General features: G+C 35.8%; 1 protein-coding gene across 1 annotated transcript in view; it reads left to right on the forward strand.

Moving 5' to 3' along the window:
• Window positions 1-458: 458 nt before the first annotated feature.
• LOC127969953 (inositol polyphosphate-5-phosphatase A) overlaps window positions 459-14521 on the forward strand; it is a 144027-nt gene continuing 129964 nt past the window's right edge. Inside the window, exon 1 of the mRNA XM_052572126.1 lies at window positions 459-876. Within this exon, the coding sequence (XP_052428086.1) occupies window positions 823-876 (54 nt within the window). The 5' untranslated portion in view covers window positions 459-822. The remainder of the gene's footprint in view (window positions 877-14521) is intronic.

Genomic DNA, 14521 nt, shown 5'->3' on the forward strand with positions numbered 1-14521 from the left:
GATAAATACATAGATAAATAAGATACATAATGATAAATTATAGATAAATAAATATAAAAAACAAGAAAAAATAAAGTAAAAATGTATAAAAGAAATAACAAATAAAGAGGGGAAATGTCATAAGAAAATAATATCAGAACTATACTTAATGAAGCTATTTATTCTTTTATTTATTCTCCCATTGTTAGAATCATTTATTTATTATTTTGCATTTATATATTATCACTCTCTCTCTCTCTCACACACACACACACACACACACACACACACACACACACACACACACACACACACACACACACACACACACACACACACACACACACACACATTTATTTTAAAGGGGCACCGCTGTGTTGCCGTTTTAAATCCCTCACGGTCACTAGCCAATGGAACATATAGCTCTTAAAGCGGCAGCATCCGTAACGCGTTGCCCCTTTAAGAGTCGCGTTTTCCCATTGGCTCCGTGACGTCATCGCAGAGCAGCGCAGGACTCTCTCCAGCAGCGGCGTGTCCTCCTCAACAAATGCGAGCAATGCGAACCGAACGCCAGCGAAACGCGCTCCGCAGACCGGCGCACGCCGCGGATTAAACCGGGGACTTCTTCAGATCATGACGGAGACGGCGGAGAAGTAAAGCCCGAACGCGTTGAGTAACGTCACGCAGCGCGCTCTGATTCCGCGTACTAGACGCGCAGTATGCAGGAGCCCAGCTGATCGAGACTCGAACCCGCAGCGTTTAGACAACCCCACGAACCACTGCTCGACTCCAGAACCAGAACCAGCTCAGATTAGCTCATTAGTCCGGCTCCTCAGCTCATTAATGATGGCGGGAATCCTGCTGGTCACCGCCAACGTCGGATCGCTGTTTGAAGATGTAAGTCTTTAATATTACTAATAACTGTGTTTTCTCCACAGTAGTGTTCTTAAAGCGCGTCCTGCTGCAGTAATCTGAGGTAAAGTGTGCTGATTAATGATGGTTGATGGATTAATTAACCGAATCGTGCAGCTTCTCGTGTCTCCTCAGAGTTTAACGGTTATAACGGTCTCTGATGATCAGTCTGATTGATTGACAGCTGTTTGTTGATGTATCAATGTCCGTTTGTACTAGTCACTGGATAACACACAGCTGTTAGTTTAACTGTCAAACAGTGAGTTGTATTTTAGTAAATGTGTTTGTCCAGTTGCGATGACTTTATTAATTCTATAAAGTAGCGTATATAAGCATATGTGGTTTTCTTTAAAAAATAAATGTATTAATATTACGTGCTCCGTGAGTCTATATTTAGATTCTATATTGCACATCCATATGTAAAAAATCCCAAATGGAAAGTTTCCACTTTGTTTCCCAACAGTGTCTGATGCTGTATTGATCAGTCTGATTGATTGATTGATTGATCGATCATTGGTTTACACCGGTTAAACTGTACTGGTTATGGATCAAAAAATGTCTTTTTAAGCTTGTCTGACATAATCTTTGTTTGTAAGTGGAAGTGGATAGACAAAAAAATAAATAAAAATAATATATATATATATATATATATATATATATATATATATATATATATATATATATATATATATATATTATTATTTTTATAATTTATTATAATTCAAAAGTGTATTTTTATTATAAATGACAATCAAAATGATATTATTTAATATTATTGCTATTTATTATTATGATAAACACTCTAGAAAATTAAAAAATAAGGCACAATATCAATATAAAGGTATTCCGTATAGATTTTTTTTCCTGTGTTTTGAATCTTGCACTGTGTTTAAGTGTGATTTAGATTGACAGACATGTCTGTAAAATTAATAGAGAATATCCTATAACTTTTTTTTTCTTTCTAAACAGTGTATATTCTTTTTTCACTGTGATTGCGATCCCCATTCAAACTCCTCATCTGGTAATCCCCAAAATGAAAATGGCATGAAAATGAGTGGGCCACAGGGCGCGAGACACTGTGTTACACGACTTTCTTTGCTCAAGAATAGCTGGTTGTGCACTAACATGTGTGAAATGTCACGCTGGGGTCGTCAGATATCAGTGAAAGGATGCTCTCATACTCCGGATCCGTCACGCACAAGCCGATCTGTGACATCACTCATATTTACTCTTCTGTGCATCTCAAACTGTTAAAAAGCTGTAAAACTAGAGCTCGTGATCACTAGAAATCTCACCGGTTATGTGCTGTATGGAAATGATTAGGCAAACCTGTGGTAGATCAGGGCGAGCTGGGGTTTAAGCAAATGAATTCCTCTGAATAAACAATAAGGGCTTATGTTATCTGAACCATTAAAGATATTCAAACGCTTGGTTGTCTGTAAACGAGGCAGTACTTGAGCGTCTGTAATTCTTTCTGAGAAGTTTAAGCCAGATCTGTTTGTTTGAAAGCAAACTGTGTTTTCTTACGCGTGTGGAGAGGAACTGTCCCGTACTATCTCGAGTTATTAATAGTTGGTGACCGCTGAAGTGCTGTCTTATGAATATCTCTGTTTATCCATTACTTGTTTTACACGAGAGCGTGGCCAGAACCAGCTTATAGAGTCCTGCACAAATACACCTGAGTGTTTAACATGTTCAGACGTCTCGTCTCGTCTCTCAATGGGCCTTTTGTGCTGCACAAGCCACAAATGCACGGATATTTCCAAATTACGTGAATGAAGTAAATGAGGCCCTTGTCAGCGATCACAAGATGAGGTGTTTAGGGCTGGACGGCTGCCACGGTTGTTTTTGGCAAGTGCTGTTATAAAGCGGTTGAAGTCGTATACTGTAGTCTTTTTTTCTCCTGGTTTCTTCTTGATCAGATGCTCTGGAAGTGTTTCTGGGAAGATGGATGCTCTGCAGTGAACGGGTGCCGTCAGAATGAGAGTCTGATAAAAACATCACAATAATCCACAGCACTCCAGTCCATCAGTGAACATCTGGAGAAGACAAAACCTGAAACACATCCAGCATTAAGATGATTTTAACTCAAACACATAGAGTCTATAATCCATAATAACACTTCCTCCAGTGAAGACGTGTTCTGGTCTGAATCAGGAGAGAAATCTGCACAGATCAAGCAGCGTTTAAACAGATCTAAACTAATCTGTGAGAGACAACAGCAGATGCACTTTGTCGCTGAGGGAGGTGTATGAACACGAGTCTTATCTGATGATGGTAATTGTTGACACTGACTCGCTGCTTTATTTGTGCTCTGCTTCTGGGTTATAATAACAGAACAGATGCAGCAGAGATGATATCAGGTGTCTTCAATTGGACATGTTATCATATAAGAGATAACAGCTCTGCTTCTGATCCCAGTGGGCTGTTAACATTGGAGAGCAATGCCACGAAGAAACTGATACGCTGATGATATACTGTGATATAAAACAAAGGAAGTTTTTACCTGGTTACTCGGATCGCTATATTTGGAAATAACAAATAATTTTAGAGTTAGTGGAGCGATTTTGTTTGACAATTACATGTAGATGGAAAATAAAAATGAATTTTAAAGGTACCGTTTTACGCGCTTTTTTGTAGCTTTGATTGTGTTTACAATGTGCAGTATAACATGTGTTCATGTTTCGCATGTAAAAACACAGTATTTTTCACACAATTCACCTATCTGTACACCGCTGTTTTCACTGTCATAAAAACGGGCCGATGACTTCCTTGTTCTATGAAGCCTCTCCTTCAGAAATACGTAACGAGTTCTGATTGGGCCAGCGCTTCCTGTGCTGTGATTCGCCAGCAGCTGAGAGCAGGCCGCCTTCCTGGAAACGTGATTGGGCTAGAACGCACATGCTGGAGATGTATTTATAACCACAGGAGGAGTGTTTTTACTGACGAGATGCGCATGAAAACCGCGTTCGTTTTTTTGCACAGCCCTAACATCAAGTTAACAAAGCTAAACAGCGTTGCCCTTTGTGTAATAAGTTACAGAAACTGTTAAACGCACCAACTTAAATAATAAAATACACTTACCAGTTGTGGTCCATAAACAACGCCTTCTCCAGACAAAGAGAGAACTGCTCCATCTTTCAGGAATAATCTTTGTGCAAATCCGGCATTAAACTGATTGAGATTGAGGAAGCTGTCCTCAGTAAAATGTGCTGCACATAGTTTTACATGTGGATTATAATGTTCGGGAACCGAGTTAAACATCAATTGTAACTAGGGCTGCAACTAACGATTATTTTGATAATCGATTAATCTGTCGATTATTTTTACGATTAATCGATTAATCGGTTTATGTACTTATATTTTAGTTTTTTCCATTTTTTCCCCAATGAAATTATTAATAAAGGGTCTTTATCATTCAGCATAGATTTTTAAGAGATTTTAACCATTTTGCATTGTCATATCTTCATCAAAAATATACATGGAGTTGTTTTATTATGTTAGTAATCCTTTGTCGAACTCTTCTGCAATCAAAACACTGACCCATACTCTAGCAAAATTCACAAGGAGATTTCAAATATTGTTTTCACCATGGCAGTCCTTAGAGCTCCTAAAGTAGTTTAACATCCCAAACAAAGCTTAAGGAATCTTTGAGAACATATTTTCACGAAGTATAAGGATAAAACAATAAAATTGCAGTGCATTGTATTTTATTATTTACTGGGGAAAAGCTTTATAGCTTATGCTGTGAAATTGTAAACAATCCTTCGGAAAAAAAAAAGTGCCAATGGCATGAAACCTGAATGGAACTCACAATTTAAAGTAAAATCCATCAGAAGGTTGTCCAGAAAAAAATTTGGGACACACACAAAAAACCTGCTGTGTGAAAAAGAGCAGTGAATACTTAGAAAAGAAGTGCATTTTAAATATACTCAAACATTTAAAAACAAACGTTTCTAAAAACGCGTGTAAAACGCTAGTCGCGCCGCTTTCTCCTTCTTTCCAAAGCGCCCCTGATGCGTCTGCCTTTGCTAAGCAACCATGACGTGCTCTCTCCATGACGTGCCCTCTCCATGAAGACCCGGAAATTTCAGCAAAGGATAAATGGATGCGGTGTGGACGCGCCTGGAAAAACGGGCGCATCGCACCGCGTGCGTGTCGCGACCGCGTCGCTTCCATTATGAGAGTGCATACTGCGCGCCTACATAGGAAATAACGAACTTGAGCACGCAAAAGACACGATATGTGAACGGCCCCTTAAACAGTTCAGTAGTGCAGAGTTTACAGGTTACTCTTCATTTTGAAGGCTCAAAGTAAAGTACTCCCACTTCCCACTGAATGCTGCAGAGACGCTGTTCGGGAAGCACGTGACATAAAACGAGGCCAGCTATTGGCTATTCGCTACTTCACCTGCTGTACTGGCTGAGTAAAACCTCCGGTGGCTCATTACTGCCACACTTTGGTCACCGCAGATTTGAAATATGCACGAAATGAGCCGCTTATGGCAAATAAAATTTATTTAGCGACGAATCGATTACTAAATTAGTTGACAACTATTTTAATAATCGATTTTAATCGATTAAATCGATTCGTTGTTTCAGCTCTAATTGTAACCATTAATCTCAAAGTACAGCGTTCCTGGGAAGCCCAAACAAAGATGATTGGACTCAGAGATGAAAATAACAGCGTTTCAACGACACAGCGACAAACACAAACAGCTCTTCATTCTTCTCCATCGGAGCGCAACAAGGCCACGCCCCCTGTTTGTGTATTCATGTGTGCGGAGGTTAGTTAAAAAAACTGTTTTAGTGACGTCATTACTACAGGAACTAGAGGGTTGTAGTCCAAACGGGTCGTTTTTTGTAGGCGAATTCTGTTAAATCAGATATCTCGCTTGGCATTGAACTTTGAGCTTTAGAATTTTACATATATTATTTATACTCTAACAACAACATTACACACTAACTAAAGTTTAAAACATGGAATCACGAACAAGGGGACCTTTAATTTCTTATTTTTTAATAACAAGGTTAAAATAATGACAGATTTTTCATCTCCCACATTCCAGCTAACAGACAACATTCTGGAAGGGTTCTTTCAAAGTTACGAACAAATGTTCGTATACTAACATTAATAGAAGATTTGTACAAATTCATCTGGACTTTAATGACGTGCTCAAAAACACAATTTATACATCATAGAACGTTTTCCAGAACATTTCAGTTGGACATTCATCAAACGATTTTTAAATGTTTCTGCTTGTTTTTCGGAATCTTCAGAAAACATTCAAAAGTAACGTTCCTGTAATATTTGCAAAATGGAATGTTTGCATGACCAAAAGGAAACGTTTTAAAACACTTAAACGTTTGGAGTTTTCAGAGAACATTTGGATGTTCTAAACTTAACGAGAACTTTAGTAGCAAGGTCTTCAGGTTTCAGCAGAGATCTGGGCCGGTTCTTCACCTCATACTCTCCGAGTGTCTCCATTATTTCTGTCTGCTTGTGTGGCGTCTTGCTGTTTATCCACAAACCCCATCTTGATCAGTTATAAATAGCTCATCTTATCAGAGTTCATCTGTGCCGTGTGTCATCTGCATGTTTTATTTGTCAGACATCTTTCCATTCATTCTGCACACGTGTGTGTTGTGATTCGGAGTATGTATCTAGTGTGCTCCTATTTTTGGATCTGAGGGTCGTTCAGCCAGTGATGAGTGTTTTTATCAATCGAGTCCAAGCGCATGAGCTGAAGATGCTGTTATGCTCCGAATCATCAAATGAGTTTTTCTAAAGCAGGAGCTGATTGGAGAATAACGGTCCTCTCGTCTCAGAATGTTTCTGGAGATGGATCTTACATTACCGTGAGCTGCATGGTAAATGAGCACGAGGCATTATCTGAAGTGGTTTTGGGAATTACCGTCACCACAGTGTTCCTCTGAGCCGCGTGTGGGTTGTGTGGAGAGAAACACGGAGACTTCTAGAAACAGAGCTAATAGAATTGATAATGACTGTCCATTATTATCTTTCAGCCTCGCTTTTGAGATCAGGTTGACTTGACATATTAGGGCTGTCAAAACTGTTACATGCAAAATCATTTAAACGTGCAATTAACGCAGTTTGCATTTTCTGTTTGACCCGCTTCCTAGCCAAATAGATGATTGTAGATGATATTGCACGATTATGAAATAGTTTGTGATAATGATCGCTGTTGTGCAGCTTCTCAGTGAGCTATGGCTCTGTAAATGCTGCTTCATCTGAAAGCCTGTGAAAATACCTCATTTAATACCATGTTTTTACTCCTAACGCACTTCATAACAGCAGTTGAGTGTTTGAAACAGATCCTTCTGTGAGATGATGTGATTTCTTACACAGAGTAAGGTTCAGATGTGTTCCTCTCAGTATAACAGTATAACAGATCTGTGTGATCCAGTGTGAAGTGCTCGAGTCCAGCGAGGAACACAGAAAACCGTCAGATCACCATCATTTACCAGAGATTTACTGCAGAAACAGGGGTTCATCTGTGCACTTTCTGCCCATATAACCCCGTTTCAATTAATATAATAACTATAATAACTTTAAAAGCTGAAATGTGAGGTTTACCATCTAGAAAGTTTTTTTGTGAATCATGTCATCTGAATCACCTGAACTGTAATATATTTTTTTACAATCATTTTACAATTTAATATATTACGTAGACATCACCCTAGCCTGCTCATACAGTATCAATTAATTTTTGGAGGTCTAAAAAATGTCTCAAAAGCTCTTAAATTTGATTGTAACAGTGATGCAGATGTAGCTTTGCACACTGCTAGCATCTCGAATGATTCTAGCGTTCATAACAGAGAGCTCTCTCTTAACTTATTATTTTACAGTTTGTCATTTGATTTTGAACAACTGTAGTGCATCTATTTTCCTGTTTTTAAACACGAGAGTTAAAAAATTACAGGATATATTATAATCAAATATGCTTGGAATAATAATACATTTTACATAATAATAAATATTTAAAACATACATTTTACACAATAAGAATACATTTGTAGATAAAATTACAACAGAACTTAGTTTTTTTTTCTTCCTTCTGTTTAGATCTTTATTTTGTAAAGGAAAAATGACTAAGAATTCAAAAACCGTGGAGTGTTTGTCATTTCCTGATCACAAAAAATAGTTTAAAACCTTAATTAACCGTCTGGTTTTTACAACTTCCACATTGGTGCAAAATCTGCCTTTAAACTTGAAAGAAATAAAAATGTGATAATTATGGATTTCAACTGAAAAAAACAACAACAATAAAAAACTTTGTGATAATGTTTTGGCCTGTCACCCAGCCCTATATTATAATATGTAGTGGTTTGTTGTAAGATGCATATTTCACGTCTCTTCTCTTTACTGAACGAGCAGCTGAAGTAGTAAAGCATCGATGCATCTCAAAACAAGAGTCCTGGTGAATTTCTGACTTGTTCATTATTACAAATATCCCTCATGTATAAATCTTCTCCCTGGCCGTTATTCTGGTTACACAATAAACAATATCTGGCATTTAAATCAGTGTAAAATCTCATATTTTCTCTCTGAACACCCCGTCACAGGAAGAAAAGAACATCATTCAACTCCTATCCTAAAAAGTCTTGAATTTGAAAAAACAACGTATGTATTTTATCTCTGAAGGGTTGTCCTGTAGGAGTTTGTTTTGTTAATGATGCTGCGGTGCTGGTCCTTCACTAGAAGAGCAGTATGTGTGCGTCTTCTTTTTCTTGTTTTTGTTGGTCAATTAAGAAGAAATTGTGAGGAACTGATGGTAGTTTTAGCTGATTGTGAGTCTGTGTCTGATCATGCCTGATGCAGAAGGAGCGGTTCATTAAAAGGGCAAGAACACTTCAGAATAATGACCGTAGGAAACAGAGAACGATAAAACACATCTCCAAAGCATTCTGCCAGTGTGAACTTAATGTACACTAATAACAAACCAGGTTCAATTTACCCAGAAATAGTTATTTTGAAGGATGTTGGGAAACCTTGATGTTGAACTATCCCTTTAAGAGACGAGAGTTATAAGTGGTGTTAGTGAAGTATGTCATGAATAGTACTAGAGCTGAAATCAGTTTTTTGTGATGGAGCACGACAGTCAGGTGTTTATTTACTGCGTGCACGTGGGTAATGCAGGCTAAATCTGCTCTGAAGGGCTCTGTGTTTGTGGCTTTGGCTCTAGTTTTCATTAAACATTGCTTTTTGACGTCTGAAACCAAACAGAAATGTTGTGATTCCATATGGAGAATCCTGTAAAACATGCAATTCTCCTCTAAACTGCTGTTTGTGATGAGAATCTCATTAAACCTGTCAAAAAACACACGCCTGGCTCATATTTCTGCCCTACACCAAAAGAAGAAAAATAAAGCATTTTTATTAAAGAATGTTAAGAATAGCTTTTAGGATCGTTACTTTTTCATGACCGTTATTTCCACGTATTTCTCTAAATTGTTATTACTATAAGTTACTGTATGTAAATGAAACAAAAAATTATTAATTGAAACATTATCAAAAGATGAATAGCATTTTATTAATATTTTGAATCAGCTTTTTGTATATTTTCAGTTTTCATGTTTGATTTAAATCATTCTTAATGATTTTTTAAAATTTGTTTATGATTTTAAATAATTTTACTACTTCAAATTATACCTACTTTTAAAATAAGTTTTTAATTGAGTGTTTTTTTTTAAGTTTAAGGTTTAAATTCAATATTTTTTTTATGTTTATTCATTTTAAACGCTTACTATTGTTACTACTTTTGATGCTATGGTTAATATTTGTATTAACATTTAGAATTGGTGTTTATTTGTATATATTCTATCATTTATTCTGATTATACATTTTTATTAATTCTTTTAATATTTTAAAATGGCTTTAAATTATTTTGGTTTTAGTTTGTTTATGGTCTTCATCAAATATTAATTTTTTTCTTTTATTTGTATTTATTTGTAAAATATTTTTTATTGGTTTTAAAAAAAAGTTTAGTTGTAGTAATTATTAAACTTAATTTCTGTTTGTTAATTTCCATGAGTTTTTTAAATTTAATTTATGGTATGGTAATTGACTAATTTTAGTCTAAATGTTGTAGTTTTGTGTAACAGCTGTGTAAGAGCTGCGATCGGCTCAGAGAAGCAGAAGTCGTGCAGGTTTGGACTTGCCTTTCCTCAGGAATGTAAGACTTGTTGTAGTAATGTTCAGAACACAAATGCTACTGAACAGTGATGTGGGGTTGTCCTTCACTAGTTAATTTAGTGATGCTTATATTAACTAGGTTAGTAGTAGTTCTCTAAGGTGCTGTGCAGTGACCAGCTGTTACTGGATCACCGCTGAACTGACCAATCACAACACACCAGCACAACCAGATACTTTATTTTATTTAGATTATGTATATATTTTCTTTAAGTAAACAACCTTTAGAATAATTCGTTTTTAGTTCATATTTAAAAAAAATCAGCTTTTTTACTTTTCTCATCATTTGCCTGAATTTATTTTTGCAATTTTGATGATCTTTTTTCATATTGATGGAACTCTTCTTGTTATCTAAGATTTTGGTCTGTTTCTGTTATTTTGTCTTTATTCTCAAAACATTGACTATCTTACATTTTTAATTTTATTCTTATAATTTGGACTTTGGAATTTTAATCATATTGCTGTGACTATTCTCTAAGAATTTTGACTATTCTCATAATTTTGACATTTCTCAAAACATTGCAATTAGTTTTCTCGTTTTTTTATTTTATTTTTTCAAATATGACTTTAATCTCACATTGTTGTGACTATTCTCATCATCTACATTTTTAATCAGGTAATTTTGACATTTGCCAAAAAAAACCCATTAAAATAATTCTTAGTCTTTTGATCTTATTCCTGTTTTATCTCAAAAATATGACTTTTTATTCTTATCTTAATTTTTTGTAATTGGATTTTTATCTTATATTGTTACAACTTTCTTCTTGTTATTTAACTTTTTGACTTTATTCTCATCATTTTTACTTGTTAACTTTTTTGCAACCGTCTAGATTTGAGTTTATTCTCATAATTTTGACTCTCAAAATAATCTTATTTTTTCTGCAGCTTTATTCTTTTTGTCTTGAATTTTGAACAGTCTTCTCATAATTCTGACTTTTTATTAAAATCCAAATATTATGAGCTAAATCTCGTAATGCTGTGTTGTTATCCTCGTTATGTAACAGCGCAGTGGACTGTAGTTCCCAGAATGCTTCAGTGTTGTTGTTCTGATCCTGTGTGTATCTGGCTTTCTTCATTCATGGGGAAGTGTTAGAGAGATCTGCTGGAGCGGTGTCAGTATTCCAGCGTTTGGCACCATGTATGGAGAACCAGCATTACCCAGAGTGCTGTGCGTGTGATGATCAGATGCTCTCACTCAAATAGATCAGTGTTTCACACCTAGAAACAGCAGAGAGGAATCACTGAATCCTGCATTACTCAGTGTGTCAGGCTCAGTGTTAAACACACACTACCCAGAATGCCTCTCTGCGTCTGTGATTCTACACACGCGTGTCAGTGCTGGTCTACACACGTGTTGGCTTTCATTGCATTGCTGTTGTGTCACTCAAAGTCTCAATGTGTTTGAATATAAGAAATAACTGCATCTAGAATAAAGAGAGAGTATGTAGTCCTCCTTAGACAGATGCTATGGTGTTATTTTAATTTGTTTAATGGATAATATAAAATACAACAATTAAAATTTTTGTGTTAGCGGTGTGATCAAGATCTTACATTACAGTATGATTCATCGTTAATGACATTAATGGTATATATCAGGCCACAGTTATTTCTGTCTCTCTCTGTACGTGTGTGTGTGTGTGTGTGTGTGGGGGGGTATATATGGGGCATGTAGAATAAGTAGGTCTGGATGTATGAAACGGGGACGAGCCCCACTTCCCAAAAGTCTGCTCTCTTTCAGACTAAAGAGCGTCACAGAGAACTGCTGTCTGCTCGACTGCCCACCTGCCAGTCATGATACACACACACACACACACACACACACTCTCACACACACTCTCACACACACTCTCACACACACACACACACACACACAAACACACACACACACACACAGACACAGACACACACACAGACACACACACAGACACTCTCACACACACACACAGACACACACACACACACACACACACAGACACACACAGGGCTGCAATAAACGATTATTTGATAATCGCTTAATCTAACGATTATTAGAAAGCTTAATCTAGTCATCGATTATTTTGCTGATTGATCAGTAGACATTTATTGATTATTGAGCTTTTGCAATTATTTAAAATATTGAGTTATACATATTCTAACAAATAAATTAAGGGAATCACTTCAGCTTTGAAAAGTCATATTATGTAATTACCGTTATACAATGAATTTATTCAAATAAATATATTTGGGACACAATACGAGATGGCGGAGAAACTCTCTTATTCACCATATTATTTAGGTTTGGCTGGCTCCGCTCTGAACGCTGTTTGGGGTCGTCTTCTCCTGAATTTCATCTGGAGAGCTGAATTACAGTCTCAAACTGTGAGACTGTGTTATTGCAGGCTCTTACATTAGGTCATGTCACGACTACTCGACAACAAAAATATTTCTCGTGCTCCATTCTGACTGTTTCAGATAGCATACAGCGGGAGGTCAGGCCGCGGAAAATCATGCTATAAACAGTCCCTCCAGAAAAACCTGATTATGCGATCGCTTGATTTAATGTATAATCAGCCAAAGGCTGCATATTTATGCGCGGTCGCATTTTTTCAAATATGCCGCTCTTTTGCCGCATAAATTACCGATTTCAGAAAGCAAAATATGCAGAGATAGCCTGATTTCATGATCCCTGTATTTTCGTTGCAAAAAACTCACATATATATTAGCAGAAAGTTTACACAAGTAAAGCGCTATTTTCCCCTATTGCCATGGGAACCTTATGAAGTGACGTAATGACGTGACGTGAACATCATCTGCAAACCCCGAGTGAAACCAGGGTGAAACTTGAAGAGCGCAAATCATTCTTATTAGCCAACACAAATAAGCGCAAAAGAACGCGTGAAGCAGTTTCCTGATTTGTTACATGACAGTGGAGCCAGATTATATTGCGGGAACTTGTGAAAACTGCGGTTTGATGAAATAGAGAAAAGAAGGTGATTCCCAAACACCCCCTTCTCACTAGGACACTAACACTGGTGTAGCTTCATTCAGAAGTTGATGCAACTTCACAGTTGTAAGATTGCACTTTTGTGTTACAGAACAGTACCAAAAACGTACAGTTGTAATTATATTAGTAGTATGTAAAATAATTTACGTTGCAGTAAGAGATTGCAACTTAAATATTCTGTGATTTTAGGATGCTCGCTTATCATAGGAAGTTATAAGAAATTACACTTTACATTAAGGTAACGTTAGTAGCCTAGTGAGAAAAAGGTGTTTGAGGAATCAACTTTTTTTTCTCTTTTTCATCAAACCGCAGTTTTTGCAAGTTCACACAATTTCATTGCATAAAATTGCAAAAATATCCCACATATTCAGTCACATTTTTTAAGAAAACGTGCAGCAAAATCAAGGATTTTTGCCCGCAACAATCACAAAAAAAATCAGTATTTTTCTGGAGGGTCTGTATAAAGCGATTTAGAAATCATGCACGCTCAAATCGTGATTTTAATACGATTTTGATTAATGGCACAGCCCTAACACACACACTCAGAGATACAGATAAAGTGCTGGTGATCTGTTTTCTGATGAGACCCAGTGCTGGAAGGGTCTTCTCTAAAAACACAATTCGTTTTTCTGCTTCAGTTTATGGGGAACGTACGTACATAATTTTGTTTCTTTTTGTTTTCAGATTTTGTAAATATATAAACACATGTAGTATGTAATAAAAATGATATATACATTTATTAATTTTATATAATGTATTTATTAATAATATCTAAAATTATATATGTAGAATACTGTGCGTGCGTGCGTGCGTGCGTGTGTAAATATTAATACAATAATATAAATTATAATTTTTATTAAATGTGTGTGTGTATAATGAATTATATTATGCAATTTGATGTTTAATTGCTATAAATTCATAATCACACAAATCAGTGATTTTACACTTTTTATGTAAATGAATGAATGTAAAAATTAAGTAAACTGTATAGGGAGGTGGACTGCATTGACTTTAAGCAAGGAAAAACACACACATGCTGTATTTAGTTTTGTTTTAGTGATGTATTTTTTTTGATTGCACAGCGTTTTTTTTATTTTGTTTTACATTTTTATTCAATATAATTTTTTTTTATTAATACTGATTTGTTTATATGTTGTCATAATTGTTATTTTAATCAAATTAAAATATAATAATTTTTTTAAAGAATATCTCTTTACAACAGAATATTGCACTTTTTTTTTTAACTAAATGTGTCGCAGCATAAATTATTATTACTTTTTTAAAGAATTAAGTAGTGATTATGTTTTTTTCGTAGTTCTTTTAGTTAAACCCAAATCTAATTTTTGGAGGTTTGTAGTGAAGATGCAACATGCAAAATGAATATATAAATGCTTCTTATGCTTTAATAATCACAGACTCTAGTTCATATTGTTT

Source organism: Carassius gibelio, chromosome B13, assembly GCF_023724105.1.
Source record: "Carassius gibelio isolate Cgi1373 ecotype wild population from Czech Republic chromosome B13, carGib1.2-hapl.c, whole genome shotgun sequence".
Taxonomy (NCBI): domain Eukaryota; kingdom Metazoa; phylum Chordata; class Actinopteri; order Cypriniformes; family Cyprinidae; genus Carassius; species Carassius gibelio.